Genomic DNA, 27480 nt, shown 5'->3' with positions numbered 1-27480 from the left:
AGGGAGCCTGGGGTAATGCGGCTGTGAGGACAAAAAAGTTTGATCTGAAAAAGAGATTGAATGTTGTACTTAAGTTTGTCAGGTGGCAACACACAACTCCAAATAAATGCTAATGTTGCTTTGTGTCTGCCGGATGAGGTATGATTATGAAGTAACAATAAGTCAATGTTGTGTTTATGGCTTGTTGTTGCACTCCCTTCAGATGGCCAAAAAATAATGAATGCAGGTTTAAAATATGTTCTAAAACTTGAAGGAAACCAGTGAGAGGAGGCATGAATACATCTAACATAATCTACTTTATGGGATTCATCTCCCTTATGGCTGACTTGCAAAAGACAAAATGAGAAGCGGCATGTATGACTAGTTCAGGATTAGTGAAGGTCAAAAAGGTCTGAATTTTCACTGTAGTGTAAGTTGGATAAAATACTGCATGTTTATTCAACCATTGGCTTGGTCAAATCACAGACGGCATCCTCAGTGTAAGTGGATGAAGTATGGAGCATAGAGGGGACTCATCAAAGGTCTCAGATTTAGATTAACATAGCCATAAAGGCCAGGGTATAAGAAGTATTTTGTGTTGTCTGAACGTGTGTCTGTGCCTGTTCGGAAAGGCCACACTCAAAGGCAGGGGGAAAAGCTGGCCGCCGGAGAGATGTGATAATCGTTTAAATATGGAGATAATGGCGCACAAACTCTCCTGGTAGATATTCATAGTGTTACACTCGTTCGTACAAAGAAAAAGTGGCAAAAATAATTGTGTGTAGAAAGAAAAAAGAACCTCAGATTTCAGTTGTGACAAAGGTCTTGTTTAATTATGAAAATTGTCTTTATGTCTCAAAATGAATATGGTGATTTTTTTAAAATTACAATACCACATATAAAACCTCTGGATCCCTGTTTACTAAATGAGCATGAATTAGCTTCAAATTTTGACAGATTTTTTGACATTTTCTAAGCACATTATTAATCCGAGCAAGATGAAGAATTTTCCCTTCTCTAGTTATTTGTGACGGGCCGACTAAAAATGATTTAGGCTACCTTAAAGACCGAGCACATGTAGTTTATCAGGAGGAGGGGCAGTTTATTCAAACCAATTAGCACACTGACAGAGAGGGATGAGTCCCCTGACCTCTCCACCCTTGTAGCCGTAAATAGAACAAATATAGTGAACAAAGAGTGAAAGAAAGATGAATGAATGAATAAGGCAGTGACGATTTTATTTAAACCACCTCAAATCTAAAACTTTCATTGCTCCCTCAAAGTCAATAGTACAATGTGTTGTTGCTACACTGTAAATTTAAGGCTAAAACAAAGGCAAAGACTTATTTTTTTCTATGTACACTGTTAAATGACATGCAGAGTTACTGAAAGTAAAAAAAAGCTAACTCTTTACACAGATCTAAGAAGCTAATGTTACCCGTATTTCTCGTCTTCTCATCAGCAAAATTTGCTATGGTGGGCCAAAATGAGTATACATCCATCTGTTGGTACTCTCATGTTAACGTGAGGGTATTTTGACTTTTGTCACTTCATCAGAGCTCTGCTGCCGAAGGAGTCGGACTGACCACACTTTGTCACACCTCTGGCGACATTTTGATCAATTGAGAGCCATTAAAATACACCACAATGCTGTGATTTACATCTGCCACAATGTCATAGATTGACGAATCTTAACAGCGCTCCATTAGTCTATTGACAAAGTCAAGTGGCTGATCAATTCATATAAATTTTTTGGAATATTGACTGCGTCTTAACAGAAATTACCTGATGGGAGGTGCCACTACTCAGAGCGCAGAAAGAGATTCATTTGCTTAAAAGATTAGCCTCATGCATGATTGAATTTGTTTTTTAATCTGCATGGCCCATCTTGCACTGCTCATAACAATTACTGGAAGTAACAGAAAGATCTTAAGATTTAATTGGAAGAAATGAAAACTTCTCTTACTCTGTCTTTGTAAGCATGTGGAGTTGTCTGTGTTGTGTGAAAAAGACACGTTTTTCTTTGATTTGCGGGCTAATTTACTTCAAGGCGAGCTGCTGAAGTTTGGTTTGTACTGATGTGAAAATAACAGCTGAAGTATACTGTACTGAGTGTTTGGAATGAGGCAGTGCTGCTTAAAACTTATCGGTATTTATTTAATGTGGCTATAATCAATATTTTATATTAACTCTGGATCACATGACTGCTTGTATGTCAAAGGGGTCACTCATAGTGATGAGCCCACAGGGAATTATCACCCCACTCTGCAGTTACCCTCAGCTCTGTGGAGCTTTATCGTTTCATTCAATTCATTGTTGGGGGTTTCTGTCCAGCAGCTTTGACTGTTTTGATTCACTCTCACCACTGACACAGCGTAGGTTTCAGCCACACTGTACGCTAGCACCAAATAGTCAGCAGACAAAGTTAGCAAAAAGCTGGTGAACATCGTGGAGCATTTAGAGGCTTAACATATTTTTCTCATGAGTTGGTTAAGACCAAAACAAGAGCTACAAGGAGAGTGAATATTGGACTTACAGAATATTGGCCAGAAACACAACTCCAAATGTTGCTTTGTGTCTGCCGGGTGTGTAAATTTGTTAGCAACTGTTGGCAGCTTGTTTCTGCTGTCTCAAAGTGGCCAATAATTTAGGTACTGCAGGTTTAAACATTTTCCGCAAGTGAAAGAAGTTTTTTATTCTTAAAAAAGGCAGTCTGTGACTTGCTTGCTCTGTCTTTCACTGTTTGTCTTCTCCTCTTTCTCCCCTCAGTAACCTTTGGTTAGAGTTAACAGGTAAATTGGGCAATAAGAGAACATTACCTGAATGCTAATGGCAGTGGGCGATTTCCGGAAAGCATGGTAGAAGACATGCTATCATAACAAGCCTCATCCCCAAAGTAGCAATTAAATGAAGACTTAAATGTCATTTTAGATGGGAAAGTATGGCTCACAGTGGACAGATATTTTATTTTAAACACCATATTGAACTGAAACTGAGTTGATCTGCAGGGAGGAAAAAGGGAGAGCAAACAGTCAACTGGCGGAGATTTTCAAAGCACTTGATTGCTCTGAATATCCTCATACAGTAAGTGGCCAGATAATGCGTGGTGGAGAGGGACGGTGAGATAGCAGAGTGAAAGTAATGATGTCTTGTTGTGGCTGATAAGGTGCATTTATCTCCTATTTCCCATGTCTTTGCACAATGGGGCCCTTGTATGGCTGATAGTAAAACACAGGGCTGTTAGATGGTAGGACCCATTAAATGGTCATAAAACTCACACTGGGCTGGATTATGTTGAAAGGAAGCTTTTGTTTCCTGTGAGGAAAAAATAAGCAGGTGAGCCGCAAAAGAGAACAATTTAGATCTGAAGCAGACTCTGAACTTGTGCTGCTTTATTTGTTCTGCCTCTATTGTTGTTTATCAAATGTGTCCACCTTATTAAGCTGCATTGCTCAATTGTGATCTTAGCTAATCAATAGCTAAGATCACATTTGAACAATGCATGGAAGCTATTCAGATCAGATTATCTGTCATTAGATTAACAAAGCAAAGTAACACTTTTCATTCAAGCACCAGGCTTTTATTTAGATATCTTTACATGCACAAATATGTCTGGATAGTTTGATTTTACTAAGCACAGTTTTGTTTGCAGACATGCTTTTGTATAATCTGACCAAGGGTGGAAATCACTGTTACTTTAGTAACCTAAATGTCAGGTCAGGTATAAAGTGTAACAATCACACATATCATGTAATACACTTTTGAGACATTTGGTTAATCTGAAGCATCTTGTAGACTGATCATTGCTATATGATTATTTGTTAGATTCCATCTTATAATGGAAAGAATCCTCCATGCACCTATGCTGTTGTGGAACGCAGGTACAGTATTTGTTTTAAAATATAAATTGATGGTAATCAGTTTAATTTTTAGACATTCTCACTGATGGCAGTGTTGGTCGGTCAGTCTACCACTTTGGTCCATACTGAAATGTCTCAACAACCATGAGAGGGTTTGCCATGAAATTTTGTATTTTGTACTTTTTGTAATTTTATACTTTGGTTTATGACTAACTAATGACATTTCCATCACCTTCAGCTGTACTTTGTGTTTAGTGCTAATAGAGATGAGAAGTGGGAGAAGTGTTTGTTGCCATTATATAGTCCCATTTCAAAATTTTCTTTGGTAAACAATAGCCTGGATAACAGCAGTCGCACAGGTTCATGTTATGACCAACAAGTTCTAATTGTTGCAACTTAGATTCTGTGAAATCCTGTTTTGTCCATGATTTTGGAATCGCGGACAACTTTAAGTACCACAATACCCATGAGCCGTGGTCCTTGTTGCTATGGAGAAGAATTCAGTCAGAGTTGCGAATCAGAGCAGCAGCAAATTCAAACATACTTGAATTTGTGAACGAAACACAGCACTGTAGTTGCCACATGAATCCAAAATTGAACCAGAATCCAAAAGTAAAGTTGTTTAAGCAGCAGATTGTAAAATTTGTTTTCTCAACTCCGTGATCTTTAGCTTTGTTAACGACACGTCAAAGAATTTTGAGCTCAGTGATTGGGTGTTTCTGGACAAAATGCATCTTGGGAGTTTTAGTTAACTCTTCTGCCAGAGTTTTTTTGTACACAGGCTTGTACCCTGTGTTGTGGCACTGGAGCACCAAATGTGAGCCGGCTCTAGGCCATATATGGCTGTGTAGGGTTTTTGCTAGTATTTGGGGGAGCAGATTTGGACTAATTTGGGTTAAGAATTTGTTCAAGTTATGCCTTTCTGGCACAATGCTGCCTTCACGCAATATTGGCAAAATGGAAAGAAGAGAAAAACCTCTGTCCCAGTGGGGGACATTGCTATCATAGGCATTAACTCTGTGAAAAGAATGGCCTGTATTTGCCTAGCCATTCTTTAGGTTCCTGGAAAATAGACATATTTTATTTGCAAAGAGAGAGCAGGAAGGGGCCAAAATGGTAAAGGCAGACAGAAAGAGATTCACATCCAGTGGGCTAGATGTCATATGGCAAAGCTCAATATTGGTTAATAAATGATGGGAACAGGGTACAGAGACTGAGAAGAGAACTAAAACTCTAATAAATTACCTTTTATCTCCTTAATGAGACAACATTAATTTTGGTCTCAAGGTCTGGCAGAAAGCAAGCTGATTTATCATCTGCCTCTAACGGTGTGGGAATTAGTCTAATTACTCGGAGTATGGAGAGCTGATTTTCACTTCACAGAAAGCCCATTGTGTACCCAGATCGTTCATCAAAGCCATGGTCGGGAAGTTGTACTGCAGGCTTGCTGGGAAAAGTCAGGTGCAGGTCGACAACGTCCCTGAGGGCCACATGTGTCACAACAAGCATGAAAGAATTGCAGAAATAGGAATGGGCACCTAAACACACACACCAGGTCTTTTCAAATCATCCATGCTATTAGAAATCTTGCTTATTTCAGCCCTATGTACAGTTTAACCTTACTGTTAACAGCATGGAGCCTTATCAATAGGTTAAAAAAAATGAGGATCAAGGACCAGTCACCCAGTGGGAGTCAATAATGTGCTGACTAGGCCAGCAACTTGCACACAGAGAGCACGAGAGACCTGGATTAGTTTTAGGACAGAGCAAGCTGTCTCAGAGCTGTGGTAATGATTGAAAAATATGCCTGTAATTGCTGATAAGCTCTTTAATGTTTCAGTAAACTCCTGTTGGCCGCTAAGTTTACTGACGTATAACTCCTCGATAAACTGCGGCTTTGTAGTGCAACATCAAGGGCCGGCAGCGTCTTTGAACCAATTGTCCCCACACCACGTAAAGGGTGTGCGCTGCATTTTGAGAGTTCTACAAAGGGTTCAAGAGGGCATCTGTTACAGAGGAAGGGGAAGGAAGTGGGTAGGTAGGTTTTATGTCAGATTCAATATTAATAGGCCCTTTCAGAAGAGTTTTCACCTGCAATCAGATAATCCATCTGATGAACTACATCCACTACTCCCAGATTATGAGGTAGTTGTTGTTGCTGTTGTTTTGTGACTCAAATGTAGGCATCATCTACACTGCTGAAGTGTCCCTCAGCAACAGAGTAAATACTACTAGTCCAGTTGCATTGCACTGTGGCTGACCCTGACCTCTGAAAGGTCTTTCCCTAAGGGGATCAATACATTACTATTGCTGCTATTCATAGCTGAGATGCAAAAGAAAAAATGCTCAGTTTATACGTTTCTGTAATGTCAAACATGTACCAATTTGTCTGTTACTTGAAGTGCAAGTTGCAATGACTTCTGAAGTTAAAGGTACCCTGTGGAGTTTTTCACCACTATATTAGAGTTGTGGCTCAATGTTTTTATGAGCAAGTTTTGTTTGTTCTTGCATATGCGCACAGGGACGCACATGCATGCGCACAATCCCTCAGGTGATGCAAAAAACATTCCTGCCAATGGTTTCACACTATTCCACTGGTCTATATGTAGCAGTAACACACCAAGAGACTAATGTGCCAACAAATTTGGCTCGGAAGGACATTTTAGACATCAATGATACACACAATGAGTTTTATTGAGTAACACTGAATGTAAACATAACTTTTGTTTGTTTGCAATAAATCTCAACAGGACATATATAAATGCTATAGGAAACGTCCTGCACCTTCAGGAAGGTGTGATATATGCTTATCTTAGGATGCAAGTACAACAGGACAACTGACCCAGACTCACAGGGACACCAGAATCCCTGGATTAACTGCATATTAATTGTTGCAGAAAAGTTGATTCATTTAAAATTTACAACAGTGAAGTTCAACAACTAATTTTCCCCTGGAGCCCCCAAACAGGTTAATCCAGGCATGAGAGCCCACATCTCACAAAACATCCTAAAATCAGCATTTATTTATTTACTTATGTGCTTATTACTTACTAACCAAGTTGCTTGCTTGCTTTTTATCAGTTTAAATCATTTAAAGCTGAACCCTACCCTGTAAATCAAGTGTGCAAATGCACATTTTCAGGACAGGACTAATCTGAAAATAGATATTCCAAAAGAATTTATAGCATTTTTGGGGCCTTCTTTTGTTTTTATTATTAAAAAATACCAATATTGGACCAGCAGGCTTATATGCACACACATCTTACCCCACCATTTGATCCCTTCAAGGAGAAAACAGTGTGCAAAGCGCTGCTCAGACGCAGGCAGCTGACACTGGAAGCAGGGCCGCAGTTTCAGGCACTGATTCAATTTAATTTGTGCGCCTCTGTCAACAGGCCTGGGTGACGGATTTACCCCTGGCCTGCCTATTTAAATTACTTTCAAATCATAAAAGCAAGGGAACGAGGCTTCGGGGGGAAGAGGTTGAGAGAAACAGGCAGAAAGCAGCACTGATTTCCCTGGAGCAAATTACCTCTATATCAGCGCCAGAGACAGGCGGTAATCTGCCTGATAGAGAGCTGAGGGTGAGAGAGCTGCTGTGGTGAAGGAGAAAGAGAGAGAGAGAGAGGAGTGGGCGGACCTGCAAGACCGCTCCAATTTTCTGGAGGTCAACTATACGCACGCGCACACGCATAACATATCATGAGCAGGGGTCCTTGAAAAGATTCCTCCATGCAGTAGTGTTTTATTCATATCTGCAGAATGGATTTCAATTTCCTGAGATTTAGAGGTTCCTGGGTGGAGGCCGGAGCTGCCGTTTGGATTAGACTGTAACTTTGTGACATCTAAGACAAAAACAAGACTGACCGTTTGTTATTGAAGGCGTTAACCACCAATGAAGTGATGAAGCCACGAATAAACTGATAAAACTCCTTGAATGAATGGCTTTAAGACCAAATTAGACTTGTGATGTTCAGTTCTAGAGGGATTATTTGATTATATCCAATCATCATAGTCAATATTGTCTGATGCACAACTGATAGACAGGCAGGAGAATAAAGTTATGCAAAAGAAGATAGTAAGGGCCCATGAGGACATTGAGGTCATCTCCTTGATAAAGCAAAAACTATGAACGTACACATGGTGGGCATACAGGCCTCCAGAATCCCATTTTTTAATAGTCAGTAAAGTAGTCAAATTTGACTGTGTTTAGGCCAACAAATGAGTGAGTAAATAAATAGATTCAGTCGTCCCCCATCAGAATTACAATATATTCATGGCAGTGTGAAGAAGACTCTCAAACAGCATTTAGAGCATCTTGTCAAAACTTACAGAAAATGTGACAGAATCTTTCACTAAATAGACATAAAAAATATAGAAACTTTCTCTCTTAAATTTCAGTTTGGGGATGTTGGGTGTAACTCAACTCTAAAATTCTGGCTCAGCCCTGACTGTCTAAAGCGCTAAAAATAAATAAAGTTATTTAGCAAAACAAGGTTTCCTTCATAAAGATCTGGAGCTCAATGGCTGAAAACGGTTTTCGATGTATTTAGACTGTGTGTGGGAATTTAAATATTCAGCATCTTCTTTTGCACAAGATTTCATAAATGTTGAGCATCATATAGACCCTTGTTTGCGTTGTATCAGTGTGCAGATTCTCATTGTAATATTGCTGGATTTAAAATTTCACATAAGAGGCAGACATTGTCTTAATTCACGTTTTAACACATTGATTTTGTCTTCAGACTGCAGTTTAAGACTTTAATATAAGCTACAGTGTTATTATTTTACTAGTCTTTATAAATAAGATTTTTGTCAGTGAAATTACAATGAACAGGTTAGACCACGTGTATTGCATGTGGTCTAACATACATGTAACCTGGTTTAAAAGAATAAGTCAGACTGATGCACCTTAGCTTTTTCAGGTCTTAAAATGGCATTAGTTCACATTAAGCAGAAGGCCAATTAACTTATAGCCTCTCCTGCCAAGTCATTACACTTTTATACGGTTTGTGTGCAATTCTTAGTCGTAAACTTTAATGGCAACGGTATGGCCTTATGAGAATGAAGCAAGCCATTAATATTAATGATTTAAATACTGGACACAATGTATGTATGTGTGTGTGTGTGTGGGGGGGGGGGGGGGTTAACATCACGCAAATGAAGGTACCCAATAACATTAAGACTGCTGAAAAACCGTATTTCGTGCTAAGGTGTGGAAGATATTCGCACCACTGATTTGCACAATCAAAGCGATGTATTTCTATGTTTATGGCAAAGGAGATGCAATCTGTGGTGAGTACGAGGAGCTGGCAGTAAGATAGATACTGAAAATACAATTGGCTAATCTTCTAATGTACCTCCGAGCTTTGATGCAGTTGAAGGTGTTTGCAGGCGGGACAAGGGTTGGACATTACCTCACTCAGAATGCTTTCTGGGGTGAGAAACGAGCGAGTAATTAGCTGATTAGAGGCCCGTCAGAGCGGCTCAGCTTCCAGCCAATCCCAGCTCACACCGGCCTGCAGGGGTGGAGAAGGACGGCTGATGGAGTGAGACACATACCTCTGTAGTTTGTGAAGTTGGTATTAAACACCAGGACAGACGCAATCCTGCAAAGTGACATGTGCTAGGTAACATCTGTAAACTATAGTCGCAAGGAAATAGATTAAAGGACGCAAACGTCAGTAATTCAGTCTGTCAGAAAGGTTTTTTTTCTAAGATCATTAGTCGTTAAGATACAAGCTGATAATGTATTAATGCTTATTTTTGAGTAGTAGGTCTATAACTTGTGTTGTTGTGACCCGTCCAGCTCGAACTTTTGAGAAAACACAAGGAAGAACATGAGTTTGTGAGTGGAAGAGGCTCCGCTCTAGGCGCGCTGACGCACGGCACAGGTGCGCACCCGCCAAACTTGGCACGTTTGTTTCTTTAAGACTCTGCAGTCCGCCCGAGTGAAGCGGTCATGGAGAAATCGAAAAACTTCAGAATCGACGCCCTGCTCGCCGATGAGACGAACCGGGGCAGCCGAGACCTCTCCCCTGGTCTGAGCAGCGACAGCCCCGCGGGCAGCCCGGTCTCCTGCCGCCGTGCGGACACCCCATCTCCGCGGGCCGCACAACTTCAGACCGGAATAATCCCCAAACCGAATATTCTAAATCTCCCGCACCAAGGACTCGCTTCACTGCCACAGGGGGCAATTCCCGCCATGTATCCTGCACCCATGTACCCATTATCAGCTTTGGGTGCCCAGCACCCCGCGTTCACATACAACGGTTTCACGCATCTAACACAGACCTACCCAGAGCACCTGAAGGCGGCTGCCATGGCAGGATCTCTGCCCCTGGAGCACTGGATCCGCGCTGGGATCATCATGCCACGACTGCCAGATTACAGCTGTAAGTATGATCAAATAAGATCATTTTATGGGCCAAAAATATCCCAAAACTCAAAGATCGAGTGAACTGAGGGAATTGAGGTTTAAATTGTTTCACGTGTAAAAGCTTTTTTAAATTCTTCAAAGACAGACCCAAACGTGTCACTTGTACGAACAGAAAGGTTATGAGTTTTTATTGGAAGGAGGGGATTTCATCAGATCGTCTGACTCTCTACCGCTGAGGTGTTGTAAACTCATCGTGCACAATGACTTATTGTCAAATGAAACCGAGTTTATTTTTGACTTAACTCGATTTAAAGGCCTGTGTTCAGTTTCGATAATAATAATTGTTGTTCTTGTTTAGAATAATGTTGCAAATATTATAAAATAACTAGTCAAACTAATCATTCTATGTTAATTATTTATTAGTCTGTTTGTGTGTTTACTTTTTCATTCTCAGAATAATCAAAACCATTGATTTACTATTTGAATTATAGATGATATGTCTTTCTATGCTTAAATCTGAATATTGAAGCAAATATTTTAAGTTTCGTTTCGTTGATGATAGCGACAGAAACAGACTAAGCGTTTGGATTTCGTTATTTATATTGAAGAGGCATTCATTAATTTAACAGCCATTATGATTATAATTTACAACCTATTTTTGAAAGCAAGCCTTCCGAGTCTTGGTGAGCTGTTTTACTCAAAGAAAGGCTACGCTGAGGATCTGTGTTAATACAGCCATACGTTTTCCTGTGGCCTCGGTTTACTGCTTATATCTGTGTCATATTTTAATTTTAGCCCATTTATTTCTCTATAAACGCCAACCCGATGAAAACTGTCTTTGTGTGACGAAGAAACTATAAACAAACACCTAAAACGTTCTGTAGTTCATCAATAAAATCCCAAAAGCCTTCATTGAATTTTCATTAAGTTAATGGCATGCCTGTGTTTTTATGGCCTCTGCGCCAGCTTCTGCCGTGTCCCCCCCGCCAACAATAAACTGGAGTAAAGCTATTATTGTTAATGATGGCCAGTGAGTGCGGGCATATGTGTGCGTGTCCCAACCCACAAAATTATATTGAACTTCCTATGTCCTTGGTATTATATAAATAAGACTCGAGGCAGCCAAATATTTCAGACTTTAAGACATGAATGTTCTCTAAAGTAACACAGAAACACTGCAAGAAACCAAATTAATCATGATACTATACTTAATATGACATGATCTGTCACAAAATAACTGGAAGTAATTGTCATCTATGAAGCTACACATGCACAGGCTGATCATTTTGCTCTGTCTCCTCCAGCGGGCCCTCAGTCTGGTCTGTTGGGGAAGTGCCGGAGGCCCCGGACCGCCTTCACCAGTCAGCAGCTCCTGGAGCTGGAGAACCAATTCAAACTCAACAAGTACCTGTCCAGACCCAAACGCTTTGAAGTGGCCACCTCACTCATGCTGACTGAAACACAGGTGAGAGAGATCAGTCCACTTCACAAGCCAACAGAATGAGGCGCATCACAGTGTAGAGTTTCGATGTAGGAGGACACAATATTCTTGTTCATATAGTCTCAAGGTGAATACAAACTGCACCTACAGCACACCCATCCAACAACAACACAATGTATTTGTACAGGATAATTGGATTTTAACAGACTTATACTTCACTAAGAGTAGGGATCTTTCGTGGATAACTCCCAAAAGGAGTTGCATCCATTTTTATTGTAATTCATTCATCTTATTTTATTGTGTTGTATTATTTAACCAGGAAAACCTAATTCAACTGTGTCCTGGCTATGATAGAGACCGATAACAATGAGACAGACAACACAAAATATGGCACAAATCAGGTCAGAATTAAACAAAGATGTGGTTATAAAATCATGAGTAACAATCCTAATTCAATCATGTACAAGATTTCATCCTAAAACAACCGAAATTTCACCTTAAATCAACACAAGAGCTCCAAAAACCATAAAAATGGCCGTGAATAGATCAATCCATTTGTAGTGTGTGTTGACACGACACTTAGCCAATATAGATATTACATAAATAATAGTGTATTCATTCTGTTTAAAACAGTCATTAATCGTTCCAAAAAAAGTGACTAATGTACTAAAAATGTCACCTTATTTGAAATAAAGGGCAAACAAGTCATGTAGAGATGCACGTTGTGCAGCAGACACATTACTGTATGTCTCGACTTTATATTGTTTAATTATTGTTGGGATATTAATCACCTGTGACTGTTTTAAGTATCTGAACTGGTGACTTTGCATTTCACTATTTGTGCTGTTGTTTCTATTTTAATTGCAAATTCCTTCATTTTTCTGGTGGTATTGCTGAGTTACAATTACAATTAGTTATATTTTCTGTCAAGTCCACTGCACAAACCAAATAATTCATATTTTTTAATTTTTTAGAAAAAATGTTTTAGCATAATTATTTTTTTATTAATTATAAATGATTTTTAACTTGTGTTGGAGATTCTGCATTTTCTCTTGAATCATATTTGACTCAAAAAAAAAAAAAAACAAGTTATCTGTCAACGGGAAAAGAAAAGTGAATCTGAAGGTCTACAGATTCTTTTTGACTCGGCATATATTCAAGTCAAGTTCATTTTATTTATATTGTCCTGAATAATTGATTTGTCTCAGAAGGTTTTTACAATGGGAATAGCTTTGAGAAAACTGGAAAAAGGGTACCTGAGGATAAACAACAAAGGAGGAGTCCTACTTCAGACATTGATTTTTTTTTTTTTTTAATTTTTACGGATGTACAATAATAACAAAAATGTGTTTTTAATTTATTCACACAAACTCTGGACTATAATTCCTAAATCTGACCATCATTTTCTTCGCTCTGTCATCTCTTTCCAGGTCAAGATCTGGTTCCAAAATCGGAGGATGAAGTGGAAGCGCAGTCGGAAGGCGAAGGAGCAGGCCTCTGCCTCGACCCAGTCTGAAGCTGAGCGACTACGCAGCGGAGGCAAAACGGCCACCAACAAATCCGATGAGAGCAGACGACCCGTGAATCCGGACGACAGAGGGATAGATCTGGATTTGGAGGACGGTGAAGAGGAAGAAGAGGAGGACGAGGAGGAGGAGGAAGAGGAGGAAGCCCAGCATGGTTTTTCTGTTGCTATGGGTAACGGCGTCGGGATGCCACGATCCACGGACTTCTTGCAGCGTGGCACCGATGTTGGCTACAATCCCCACAGCCCTTTCTCTGATGACGAGCTGGACGGGGTGCAAGTGGGAGGAGGCGACAGGAAGATTGGGGCAGGACTGTGAAAAGACTTCTACACCGAGGAAACTCTGGTTTGATTTCCAGAATGTTAACGACAGAGACACTTGGACATGTTTGAGTTTGTGGTCATGAGGGAAGACAGTTTCCAGACCTAAAATATCTTTTATCTGATCTGCTCTGTGAATGATTATCTATTCCAATCAGGACTTTTTGTTGGAATCACTCATTATTCACGCAGCTACCAAACGCTCTCCCAGACGAGAGCAAGTCTGTCCTCCCGTGTCCAAACAGACACATGATTACGACACAAATATACTGTATAAACTATCTGTGAATAAAATCATCTCTAAGCACTGTACATTTCATAGCATGCCGGGGGGGGGGAAAAAAGGTGCTCATATCTTCTTCAGATTTAGCTGTTTACCTGAGAATCTGCCAGTCAGCTTCTTTGTCTTTGATCCGTCTACTGACAGCCGGAGCTCCACCCAGTGAACACACACGACTACGTGAATGAAGGATGTGAAGTGAGACGAGTGAACTGTAGTGCATACAGACAGCGTAAGAATGTACAGGTCATCATGAAGACAAAAAACTTGAACAAGGGGGGAAAAAAAACAAGACAAGCTTAGAAACATCTGCTGCGTCAGATGTCTTTGGGGCAGAAGATCCCAAAACACTACATTTACTTTTGTGCATTTTATGTGAATATTGATGTGATATTGGACTCATATTGTTTTTGTTCTCGATGATGTTGTTAATGAATTTGTTCTTGTCGCTTACATGTAAATGAATTTAATTTATTTGAATGATTGCAAATATGAATCATACATGTATTTATCTGAAACTTGTTTGTGGTGTAACTGTGAAATAAAAACAGAGAAAAAAAAAAGAAACAAAGTTCTTTATTGAAATTGTGTGTTTTCTTGAGAATGTCGTGAATAATTAGACTGAAAACTTATCATGGGAACATCACACAAAAGTGGCCGAGATGCTAACTGCCCCAAGATCAAAATATTAACTCATTTGTAGCTTAAATTGCCTTAGCGTTGAATAAGTTTGTTATGCTCTTCTTGCAATGGCTTTATAATCTACTAAAATGAAAGAAAGAAAAGAAAAGAAAAATCAAAAAAATTACAAGTAAAGACAACTTTGTGAGTTGTAAACATAGGAATATGTCTCACTCTTAGGAAAATGTGCCCACATTTCCGTTATTTCCATTTCCATATCTCAGACAAATAAACCTTTTCCGTGTTCACATCTCCTTCAACTCCTTCGTCGTCTTCCGGAGCCACCGTGCTTCCTCTGGTAGCAAAGCAAGAGCTCATCCAAAGTAATTCTCAGTTCACGGTTTTAATTTATTACAAGAGCTCTCAGATATTAATTACTCGGTGGGGTTTACTGATAGCCAAATAATTAAGTTAATGAAGAGGAAGTAAAGCAATCAAAGCCTGATGGTGATGTCACACAGGCCCATTTTAATTTCCACTGAGCAACAGCATGATGAGTGTGTGTAACTGCGGTGGGGCGTTTTATTGGGCCCCCATGTAAAAGGCTGTGATTAAAGAGCAGATTGGAGGACGTGCCGTATGGTGTCTCAGACCACAGTCACATATTTATATAGTGATTAGATGCATTCTTAACTGGCTGGAAAGACACTGGCTCTTCTTGTAAAATAAAAAAAAACAACAAAGCAGAGCTGTATAATGATTGGAAGTGACTTTAAACACTGATGGGACTTTTAGCAGAGACTTTCAAGATGCATCATGCTGCTCAAAAACAAGAAGAAACTGATGAGAATCTCAGGGTTCTTTTTCCATAAATGTTTTAAAGAAATATCATCAATCATCTCTAAAATTATTCACTGTGTCACCAAGTTTATATGAAGGAGAAATTAACTGAGTCACAGAGAGAGAAAGAGCAGATCAAAAAAATTCTTATTGCACATGCTTTTTGTGAATGTCTGCGGATTTAGGTTTCTTTATTGGGTCGTATTGTCCCACTTACAGCTGAATGGCCATCAAACCAAAAGTAATACATTATTACATATAAAAAAAAACTTTCCTTTACACATCATCTCTAATCTATGAGAGACCTCTACTGGATTAGATTAAGTGTAGTGGATTTATTGCTCTGTTATGCGAAGATTTGTGCAAATACATTTATGTGCTGCCATTTGAATTTAGCATGAAATGAAATGTATATGTAAAATCATGCTCATACATTCATGGATGTAAGAAATGCAGTTGCTGTTGGTCAAGAAAATGCAAAATTAATCAAGTAAATTATCATTATGTGTACATTTTGTCCATACTATTAATATAATGTAGTACAGAAGCAGCTTAATGCAAAGAAATAATAGAGTAATATACAAAATCACATTTTTGCCTTACTTGTACTCCCACCTACAAACCTACAACAGGGGAATAAATCTCAGGAGCAACAGAGGGATGGAAAATTCACACAACAAAAGATTGCTTGGGAGTTATACTTTGCAGCTTTAGAGGTAAACATGCAGCTTTAAGGAACCTGGTCAATGGCTCACAATCACTTACTGATAATTAACCAGAAGTTGCAAAACCTGCAGCATCACATAACCTGCTCAATTCCCTAAATTAACACCACCAGCATGTCCTAACTCAAAGTACTTCAAAGGAGTTTTCATTGAACTTTTCAGACTTGATTTAATAGGGGCGAATAGAGTATACACAACACGCATGCAGACTGAACCTCTATCAAACTGCAGCTTTTAATTTGGCTGATGAAAAATCATGCGAATCAATAGGAGCTCATTTAGTTGTGTGACTTGTCAGCTGTATGACAAATGCCATTTGGCCTGTTTTATGACACAGGCCCTTCTGACACAGTACAAAAATCACAGCTAATTGATAAGGCAGTGGAGCAATATATGGAGGCCATTGATTCCGTTTCTCCTCTAATTTAATCTGAATACACCAGTCATGTTGATTAAAAAATCCCTGCATAAATTACAGCTGCTGCTGATAATGCTGTCAGTTTTCTCAACAGCCAGCTCGACTAAAGTGCTGACGGCCTTATGGATCTTTCTTTCTTTTTTTTTAACCAATAATGCATAGTGAGCCTGTGTCTTTCTATAAAAAATGTTTCACTGTCTTTTGAATCACTCAAGTCACCCCTTAGATGTCAGCTCGGCCCTCAAGCACAGAGTGGTTACCAGAAACCCCCCATTTTCATAGTTAGACAAATAAATCGGCCTCTTTTTGCTTTGCTGGATTATAAATCAGCGACCCCTTAAAAATATTTACACCCTGTAGTTTAATCAATCAGCGAAATGTCGGGCTCATTACGTAAATATGAACAGATTGTCCGATCTTTTAACGTAATCACACGTATTGCAGGTTTCCCCGGACCCTGTCCTGTCACTTAACTAATGGGCAAGTGGGGAGTGAGTGACGGGCCCCAATAAATTCACATCTGTCCGACTCAAAACGCTGTTCTAAAGCATGAAAAAGGCACCGTTTTTGCCAATAAAGTTTATTGAAAAGGCGTGGCCGGGGCGGGAATGTAATCATGGGCGTCGTTTATTGTTGCAGGAAATGTATGTTACAGGTGTTTTAGCAATTACAGTGCACATGATGTTTGTGGCCCAGTGTACCCTTCAGTTAATGCTGATCAGCAACATACTAACACAGGAGTCTGGGAGGTTTTTATTTATTTATTTATTTAAAATCAGCTTCGTCTGTAGTGAATGGGAGCCTGAGATTTTCAGAGAACAATAGTAAAAGGTGTCCTCAAAATCTGAATTATGATTTTTTTTTTTTAAATATTCAGCATCTTTAGAGCAAAAATGAAGATTTTGCAGTGACTCAAACCTTCGGACTCATTTGTGGACATAAATTGTAATCTGCTGATTATATGTGAAGGGAAAATATGAATCTATCTGTTGTGTTGCACAAAAGTCACCAGAAATATCCTGGTGGAGAAGAAGAATCAGTCATTTTTACTGAGCAGACGTGCAAAAAAAAACAACAAAAAAACAAAAAAAAACAAGGTCCACTTCTGCCCTCTTGTGGCAAAATAAAAGATGACGCTTGTTTACAGCAGAGATGGACACAAATAGACAGACAGACAGACATACATGGATGTTTGTGAATTAATACAGTAGTGTGTGTGTGTGTGTGTGTGTGTGTGTGTGTGTGTGTATGATGACAGTGTAAGTCTGAACTGTCACACATGCATCCTCAAACACTCTATTTGTGCAGTTTTAAGCAGTATGTGAGAACAATAATATTAACATCATCAACAACACTTTTCAATGTCCTGCACAATATTACTTTTCTATTTTAGTGTACCTATTTTACTTAATTTATCTTACTTTTATTGTTATTCTATTAGACACTGGTGTTAACATTTACTCCTTGTACACTTTACATTTATTACTCTGTTGTTTTTATTCTTATGTTGTAATTTTTGAATGATCTCTGGCACAAGACTATCTTCTATCTTATCTTATTTTATTTTATCTTATGTCCTCAAACACAGCCTACATGACTTTGCAGAGGTAAATAAAAAAGCTGTTTGTTATAGCTGTACATATGTCATTCTCACATTAACTGCTTTTCCCCTCAAATACTGCATTACAGTTTTATAATTCAGATATACTGCCACAATACCAGTGGTGGAATGTAACTAAATACATTTACACAAGTACAGTAAGCTTACTTACAGCTCATTTACAGTTTTGAGATACTTGCCCTTTACTTGAGTATTTCCATTTCATGCTTTGAACTTTTACTACATTTCAGAAGGAAATACTGTGCTTTTTACTGCACTACATTTATTTCACAGTTAGAATTACTTCTTTTAATATCAATATTTTATACATGACACATAAGATCAGTTTGTTATATATTAGACTACCAATCAGTACACATTTTCAACATGAGCTTTACCTTCACCTCATTAAAATGTTATTTACATGTACTAGTCAATGAATCAGTATATTCCAATAATAGTCTATACTGTATGTATGATACATGTAACATTAAACTGGGCCGTTTGCATTGTGAGTACTTTTACTTTTGGTATTTTAAGTACATTTTGCTGCCAATACATATGCAATAAGATTTGCAGGGCTTTTACTTGTAATGGTTTATTTCTATATATTTTTAATTGTAGTAATGTTACTTCTACTTATCTAAGTAAAATATCTCAGTAGTCTACTTCTTTTACCACTGCACAATCTGAAAAATTAGACTTTCACTGTATGGAGGACACTCTTTCTTTCATTCATTTTTCAATTTTTGGCAAAAAAAGAAGACAAAATAGGTAAAAAAAAAAAATGAAACTCACAATTTCATTTAAATCTACAAGTGAATTTTAAGTAGTAGACTTAATATCTACAGTATAGTGATAGCATAATAGCTTACTAGTATTTTTTTTTTAAATAAAAGGTATGTTGAAATGTGCTAAATTAATGAAATTAAATCATCACTGATGATATCCTGAATTTAAGTTTGACAAGTCATAAATTAATTGCAGATAGCCTATACCAACAGTGTGTATATACAGACTGGTGACATATTAAAGGAAAAACCTGAATAAACGAGTTGAGAAACATAATGAATGCGGACGCTTCCACACAGGTGCAATGCATGGTACAATTAAACAATTAACATCCAGTCATGCTGTGTGGCATGTATAAAAAATGCTGAGCAGGCCCGGTTGATCCTGATTATGTATCAAGAGGAAAAGATCTAAGTGACTTTGAAAGAAGGTTCATTGATGGGGCTCCACTGGCTGGTGTTTCAATAGGAGCTGGTCTACAGAAATGTGGGAAAAAGCGATATGGTCAGATAAATCATCCTTCACCACACTCTCAACGAGTGAGCGAGTACATGTGTGATGTACAGCAAGAGAATGATACAGGCCTGAATGCTTGACCCCTACAGTGAGGGGGTCCTGGTGGTTCTGTTATGCTTTGAGGGACATTTTGCTGGCGTGGTTTGGGTTCACTTGTCCCCTTGGAGGGAAGGGTCACTGCAAATCAATACAAAGTTGTTCTGAGTGATCACCGTTATCCTATGATGAAGCATTTCTATCCTGATAGGAGTGGTCTCTTCCAGGATGACAATGCCCCCATCTATAGGGCACGAATGGTTTGATGAGTATGAAAATGATCTCAACCCAATTAAACTTTATATTTTGTACCGATACTCTCCACCACCATCATCAAAACTTCTCCTCCTCCTCCATACTTTCCTCTCGTGACGGTAAAAATGCGCTTTTTCTGCGCCGCATGGCCTTCTCGGGTGCGCTCGTTTTTTAGGGGCGGGCCGGCCTCAGCTGGGCGGGTCTTTTTTTTTACTTTTGAAGCACATGATGAAGCCATGAAAAGCTTGTACATTTTATGTCTACCTCCGCAATCTCGCTCTGCAGCGTTTGCATGTTAAACTGAGTGAAGACTCAGCAGAAACTTTCCTGACACCCAGACAGACCGCGGACTGACACTGTGACTGTGAACATGGCCTGCTCAGAGCTTGGTAAGAGTTTATTTTCTTTAATTAACTCCGTGTCATCATTATTAAGTTTTTTTTTTATCCTGCGACATGCAGGATGCTAGCTTGCTGGCTAACATTAGCCAACGTGGTTAGCTGTATCTCGCTAAAGCATAGCTTAACTTCTCTTTTGTGTCTGTAAAAACGAGTGAAGAAGTTTGCCAAGTCTCTCCTGAATCTGTCTTTGCAGCACTTTTGAGTGTGTCGGACAAAACTGGACTGGTCGGGTTTGCCAAGAGGCTGGTGGATGTGGGGCTGTCTCTGGTCGCCTCAGGTGGTACAGCCAAAGCCCTGCGTGATGCTGGACTCTCTGTCAGGTGGGTGCTGAAGTAGACCCTCTTATTAAAGTAAAACATAGTGCAGTTTTATGTGTTTTCCTGCACCAACCTGTCAGTGTCTCTGCTGGGTGTCAGGGATGTGTCTGAGCTGACTGGACACCCAGAGATGCTGGGAGGCCGGGTGAAGACCCTGCATCCCGCTGTCCATGGAGGCATCCTGGCCAGGAAAACCCCCTCTGACACCGCAGACATGGAGAAGCTGGGCTACAGTCTGGTCAGGTGAGAGAAGCAGAACAAATAACAGGAAAAGATGGAATCAGGTGGATTTAAACACACAGAAATTCATAATTTTAAAAACAAAGCTTAATCTACTGTATATTTCAGCATTGTTAATACAACGATGGGTACAAATGAGGGGAAAAGATGAATTTAAAAGGATTACTACAAAGCCGAGTCGACTCAAAGAGCGTGCATGACCTGTCCTGTCAGGCAGATCACAATCTAACAAGGTTTAAAGTATAGACTTGCACTGTGGCATCAGGAAGCACGTGTAGTTGATTTTAGCAGCTGGTTAATTGGGAAAGTGCTGCTCCTGCAAGCTCATCTTGTGACTCTTATTTAAGTCCAAGAAGAGTGTGATTAGATCACAGATTTTACAATGCTGACGTTAGAGAATTGAGCTGCACACTCGATTGAAATCTTATAGATAGAACGTGATTGATTAGACACTGATTGCTTTACTCACTCATTTGATAAAAGTGTCTCTGTGTTTCATTGATTCTGACATATTTGGACTGTTTTTCAACTTTTGCGTACATGTGATGAGACGGAAGGTTTAATGGATCATCTGATAAGGATGGCAGAATAAGTATGAGACTCATTTTTATCAAAGTCTTTATTTACACAGTGACAACAAGGTCTGCTGTTCAGGAGATTCTTGTTCACTGCGTTACTTTAGTAAAAAATACAGTTGGAACAAAGTCTGTAATACAAATATGGCAAATTGTAGCAATGTAACGTGTGCTAAAATGAACAATCAACTAATTATCAGCTATCATCAGAAAATGAATCAACAGACATTTTATAAATGTATTTAAGTCATTTTATAAAAGAGGAAGATATCAGCTGGTTGCAGCTTCTCAAATTTGCTACTTTTTGCAGTTTTATATCACAATAAATTGAATGTGTGGGTTGGACGCAACCTTGGTTTCTGGGAAATAGTGATGAGCATTTTTCACCAAACGATTATTTCTGTGATTGATAAAACAATCAACAGATTGATTGATAGAGAAAATAAATGTTAGTTGCAGCCCTAGCAGCCAAATTTATTGGACTGTAGTTTATTACACCTGAAAGGCTCAAAGTAGATGAATGCAAATGGTGATAAATTTGACAAATTTATTAGAGATTTACAATTTTACCTTATTTTAAGGCAAGAAACAAACTCTAAGTTGTTCATTCCACTATTTTACATTTACACTGGAAAGGTCATAAACATGAACATACAGCGTGAAAGCTTTAATTTCAGGAAGTGCTTTGGCACGTTTTCATTTACTGGAGCTTTTTTTTTTTTTTTTACTTCTGTTCTCAAGATGTGGAGCTGTTTAAATGTTGGGCCTAAAAGTTCATAGTACTTTTTGCATACTGGTATTGCTTGATACAAATGGTCATTGTGTGAACTAGGGCTGCAATTTATGATTATTTGCATCGTCAGTTATTTTCTCAAGTTACAAACTCAAATGTCTTGTTTTGTCTTGATCAACAGTCCATAAGCCAAAGATATTCAGTTTACTATCATAGACAACTAAAATATTCACATCTAAGAAACTGGAACAAGAGAATTTTAGTGTTTGTTTGTTTTTTTTAAAAATGACTCAAAATGATCAATCAATCATCATCATAGTTGCAGCTCTGAACAAAATAGCTTCAGTGTCCCCTGATGTTTGGAGCTGTGTCAATATTACAGATGTTACTTTTTTAGATGAAAGTATAGTTGCACTAATGTACAACAGTCCAAAAAAGATATTTTAATAAAGTTGACTGACACTAACTCTGTGCTGCACATCAGCCTTTCTATATCATAATGTGGAAATTACATAAATAGTGAATGAGAAGGAAAATGTAATAAACCTAAAATATGAGAAGAATTAACAATAAGTAAGAGAGCAAGTGTGATTGTGAGTGTGAGCATGATGGTTGTATGTTTTCAAACAGAGGATGATGCTGATGATCATGTTGATGATGAAGAGTATGAAGTTAATCTCCCTGCTTGCTCTCTTCCAGGGTGGTGGTGTGCAACCTCTATCCGTTTGTGAAGACCGTCTCTAACCCGAATGTTACAGTGGAAGATGCTGTGGAGCAGATCGATATCGGTGCGTTGTGCAGCAGAGATCGTGTATAAATTGACATTAATGCTTAATAACTAATTAAAATAATCTTGTAAGGCAGGGTTCCCACAGATTAATGTGTCACATGGTATTAAACTCTGTATGTGTTGTTATTCTTCACCCCACTAATATTAAAAATGCTTTGATTGTTGGCATGAGCATTTTTAAAAAAAAAACATGTCTTTTCTTTCTCTCCAGGTGGCGTGACTCTGCTGAGAGCAGCAGCCAAGAATCATGCTCGAGTGACCATTGTGTGTGACCCTGCTGACTATCCGCTGGTTGCCAAGGAGATGGAGAGCTCAGCAGACAAAGATACGGCCATGGAAACACGCAGGACTCTGGCGCTCAAAGTAAATTAACTTTGTTTTCCCCTCACCATTTTAATTTGCAAGTATGTGAATTGAATTTAGACAAGATTAGAGGATTGAGGGAGACTTTTCTGATTGGTATTAAAAAAATAAAAACAACACAAAAAAAACTACCCACTAGTTTGCAAGAAGTACTGTGAAATTTCAGGCCTTTCATTACTCTGTTTAGTCTCATAAATAGGTTTAACAGCAGCAGCTTAAAAATAATTTGAAACAATAAGGTGATTCATCGATTGATAGACATGAATGAAAGTGAATGTTTTATTTTTTAATCAAAAATGCACTGGTTCAAGCTTCTTGAATGAGAATTTTCCCTTGTTTTAAAATAAAAAAATATATATATCTTCAAAGCTATTTTAAGATGTGAAAGACTTGAATTGCTAGTGTGTTACTGTCAGCTGTCACTGTTCAGACTTGTTAAAACCGGTCTAATCTCAATCACAAGCAAAGACTGGCGGTTTGGGGAAAGAGGTGAATCATGCCGTTGGCTTTTATTTTTTTTTAAGGTGTGAGCAGATCTCAATCTTAAAATGATGGTTGCATAATATTAACCACATGTTAGATTCTTACAAAACAGAAGAGGCTAGGAGGTTTCTGAGGCAAAAGTCAGTTAATATATATTTTTACTATTCTTATTAAGCGGCCGATCACATCACTCAGTGTAAGTAAAGTCAAGAGGATGATCACCAAGGAAATGTTTCTGCTGCACTCACTTGTTCTGTTTTTGTTGTTTACTTAGAGCTGAGGGTCAGTGCAAGACAAAGTCCAGTTTAGGCTTTTTATCACAAGTGTTGAAATATGTGTTTAGGTTACTGAGTTTAACATTTGAGGACCTGTGAACTTTCACCTTTTATGCAGACTGAACTGCACATTGAGGTGAATGAATACAGTAAAACTCAGAAATTATGTCCATTTGCTTCACTGATGATACCTCCATATACGTGCAGTTTGGATTATTATATAATGTAGCAGTCCTGATAGTTTTAATATGTCATAAAGGCTTTGAACCTGATCATTTTTGCTTCGGCACACATGAGAAGTTGACGTTTTCTCTCATGTATTTCATGTGCTTTGCTCTTCAGGCTTTCACACACACAGCACAGTATGACGAGGCGATATCGGACTACTTCCGTGGACAGTACAGCCGAGGTGTTTCCCAGCTGCCCCTGCGTTACGGCATGAACCCCCACCAAGCACCCGCCCAACTCTACACCCTGCGTCCAGCTCTTCCTCTCAAAGGTAGACGCACAGTACATCACAACTGTCTTGACTGAATGTTTTAGTGATTTGTTACATAACAGTTTATTTTGCATTTAAAAGCTACATGCAAAATAACCTGTTATGTAACAACTACACTAACTTCCAGTGAGTGCAACAGAAGTTTATATCACCAGTAAGAATGCCAGGGTTTGGCTGGTAGTGCCTTAACACCCTTAAATAAAATAATAGTAATAATAAAATAATTAAAGGAAGATAATAATGGTCAGTGTTTTTATTTTTATAGTAAATCAAGTACTTTAGGGAGAGGGAATTTAATTTTGTAACATGATGTATGTTTTTTTGAAAGATGTAACTTCCCTAGAAGGGCTTTGAAAACTACACTCAAATAATTCATCCTAATCCGTCATGGATTTTGTATTTTTGCTTCTGCCCCCTCCCAGTGGTCAACGGTTCCCCGGGCTTTATCAACCTGTGTGACGCTCTGAACGCCTGGCAGCTGGTCAGGGAGCTTAAGAGCACTCTCGGTATGGCTGCTGCCACCTCCTTCAAACACGTCAGCCCTGCCGGTAAGACGAAAGGAGACACACTGACACACTCTCACAGTATCAATGTGGACTTGGAATAAAGTGCCTTTTTGATCTGAAAATGACTCTTGGCACCTTTTTTCTGAAGGAGCCGCAGTTGGAGTTCCTCTCACCGAGGAGGAAGCCAAGGTGTGCATGGTGCACGACATGCTGAAGGATCTCACCCCGCTCGCCACGGCCTACGCCAGGGCAAGAGGTCAGAAACAATGAATAACAGATAGATCACCTGAAGTATTTTACACCTTGAGCTTTACATGTTATTTGTATTAACCTTTTTATTCATTCTCAGGTTCTGACAGGATGTCTTCTTTTGGAGACTTCATCGCTGTGTCAGATGTGTGTGACGTTCCCACTGCCAAGATTATATCAAGAGAGGTAAAATCATGAGTCCCAGTGTTGTTAAAGATTAAATACTGATGTGAAGAACTGAGTGTTTTGGCTGAAAATATGGTTTGTTCAATTAAGATTTAACTCATTGCTCTCAGGTGTCTGATGGTATCATTGCTCCTGGTTATGAAGAAGAGGCACTTAAGATCCTCTCCAAAAAGAAAAATGGCAACTACTGCGTGCTTCAGGTGAAAGATTTTTTTCATCAGTTGTTATTTTTGTATTCAAATACAGATGATTAGAGTCAGAGTGTGTCTTTGTCCCCAGATGGACCCTGGCTATGAGCCTGATGACATTGAGGTGAGAGTGTTGTTCGGTCTGTATCTCAAACAAAAGAGGAACGGAGGTCTCATCAATAAGGAATTCTTCAGCAACGTTGTGTCCAAGGGCTCGGTGAGTCACTGTTTATATAAAGGCGTACGGTGCATAAATGTGTTCAGGGTCATCCTCTTTTGTCATTTTAAATTATTATTGACCTAATCTTATCTAAATGACACGTGTCCACCCTTTTTGATTCTTTCCGTGTCCACAAGCTGTCTGAGGAAGCTGTGCGTGACCTCACGGTGGCCACCATCGCTGTCAAGTACACTCAGTCCAACTCTGTCTGCTATGCTAAAGACGGACAGGTAATATTTTGGGGGATAACTGATAGAAAAAGGAGAAGGAGAGAGGAATCTGATTGAGCCATAAGTAATTTTTCTTTTTAAATGTAATGTTGTGTGGTTAACAGGTTATTGGGATTGGTGCGGGTCAGCAGTCTCGTATCCACTGCACACGGCTGGCGGGTGACAAAGCTGATAACTGGTGGCTGAGACACCACCCTCGTGTCCTGGCCATGAAGTTCCGCAGTGGCGTGAAGCGAGCGGAGATGGCAAACGCCATCGACCAGTATGTCAGCGATACTATTGGAGAGGTAAGTGGTAACAGCAGTTTAGTAGTAAACTTCAGATATTCATATGAAAAATACCAAAGTTTGTACTTATTCTCATTGGCATTTTTCCAGGAATAGCCATTTAGTGTATTTTCATCCACTATACACCTCTGCTCTTTTTCAATGTTTTCTGGAAAATTTGAATATGTACAGAAGCACGCTGCAAATTGCAGGAAATATATACACATAAGCCATGTTTCCATCCAAATATAGCACAAATTCTAACCAAATTTTCCAGAAAATTGACAACAGAAAATGTGAATTAATGTGCATTTCCATTCACTTCCTTAAACTTCACGAGTCAAGACCTTGAAAATGATTTTAAAAATCCATATATTTTGTGTTGATAGGGCCCCGACCTGGCAGTGTGGAAGTCCATGTATGAAGAGGTTCCTGAGCCTCTGTCTCAGACTGAAAAGAAGAACTGGATCAGCTCCCTGCAGGCAGTGGCTGTCAGCTCTGACGCCTTCTTCCCCTTCAGAGATAACATAGATCGAGCCAAACGGGTAAATATGACACGCCTTACAACCAAGCATGGGGTTCACACTATATGCACTTTAAGACATTGCATGGGAATGGCCTGAAGGCACTTGCTGTAATGTTTTCATATACTGAAATGTCGCTAGTACTGTAGTTCGGAAACTCTATTGGCCTTGAAAATAGCAGTGCACTGACAAGCTTTCCAGCTATCTTTACTAACGTTTCTTCCTTCTGTGTGTGTGTGTGTGTGTGTGTGTGTGTCTGTAGAGCGGTGTTGAGTACATCGCAGCTCCTGCAGGCTCTGCTGCTGACGAGGTTGTGATTAACGCCTGTAACGAGCAGGGCATCACTCTGGTGCACACCAACCTGCGGCTCTTCCACCACTGAGCACCTCAACACTATCCCTGGTGTTCTGTAACACTCAACTCACAGTTTTGCATTATTAGAGTCAAAACCTTTTTTTTTTCTAACATTTTCTGATACAAAACATTCCCTACCCTCATTTCATGCTAGTGTAGAGTTCACAGATGTGCTGTTATGTAACACACTAATACATTCCTGACTCTCCCAACATAGAGATAACTGTTAATGCTTATCATAGGTCAGTCATGTTTCAGTATGAAATAAACTGTTACTGTGACAGTTCATGAGTATTGTGTCCAGTTTTTTTTTTATTAATATAGTGACACTGTTTAAACAGTATGGAGTTTAAGAGATTTTGTTCAATCAGCACCTTCAGATTCTAACAGATCTCCATAATTTCACTTATTGCAGCACTCTTGAGACCACTAACCTTAACTATTTAGTCTTCTGCAAACATTTCAGTATATATTGTAAAACCAGTGCACATCC

General features: G+C 39.1%; 2 protein-coding genes across 2 annotated transcripts; both read left to right on the top strand.

Moving 5' to 3' along the window:
* The first annotated feature begins 4047 nt into the window (after window positions 1-4047).
* mnx2b (motor neuron and pancreas homeobox 2b) lies at window positions 4048-13839 on the top strand. Its single transcript, XM_042421893.1, has 3 exons — window positions 4048-10234; window positions 11523-11683; window positions 13090-13839. Exons 1-3 carry the CDS (start codon window positions 9802-9804, stop codon window positions 13501-13503), a joined length of 1008 nt encoding a protein of 335 aa, XP_042277827.1. The 5' UTR covers window positions 4048-9801; the 3' UTR covers window positions 13504-13839.
* Window positions 13840-19800: 5961 nt separating this feature from the next.
* Window positions 19801-27273, top strand: atic (5-aminoimidazole-4-carboxamide ribonucleotide formyltransferase/IMP cyclohydrolase). Its single transcript, XM_042423235.1, has 15 exons — window positions 19801-19977; window positions 20183-20309; window positions 20406-20549; window positions 22554-22642; window positions 22856-23007; window positions 24108-24264; window positions 24687-24812; window positions 24919-25026; window positions 25120-25205; window positions 25316-25405; window positions 25485-25610; window positions 25751-25843; window positions 25948-26130; window positions 26499-26654; window positions 26896-27273. The coding sequence occupies exons 1-15, from the start codon at window positions 19959-19961 to the stop codon at window positions 27013-27015; spliced, it is 1776 nt and encodes a 591-aa protein (XP_042279169.1). The 5' UTR covers window positions 19801-19958; the 3' UTR covers window positions 27016-27273.
* Window positions 27274-27480: the final 207 nt, after the last annotated feature.

This window comes from Thunnus maccoyii, chromosome 1 (assembly GCF_910596095.1).
Source record: "Thunnus maccoyii chromosome 1, fThuMac1.1, whole genome shotgun sequence".
NCBI classification, from domain to species: Eukaryota; Metazoa; Chordata; class Actinopteri; order Scombriformes; family Scombridae; genus Thunnus; species Thunnus maccoyii.
Note: the sequence above shows the minus strand (reverse complement) of the source record. Positions and strands in the feature narration are given on the sequence as shown.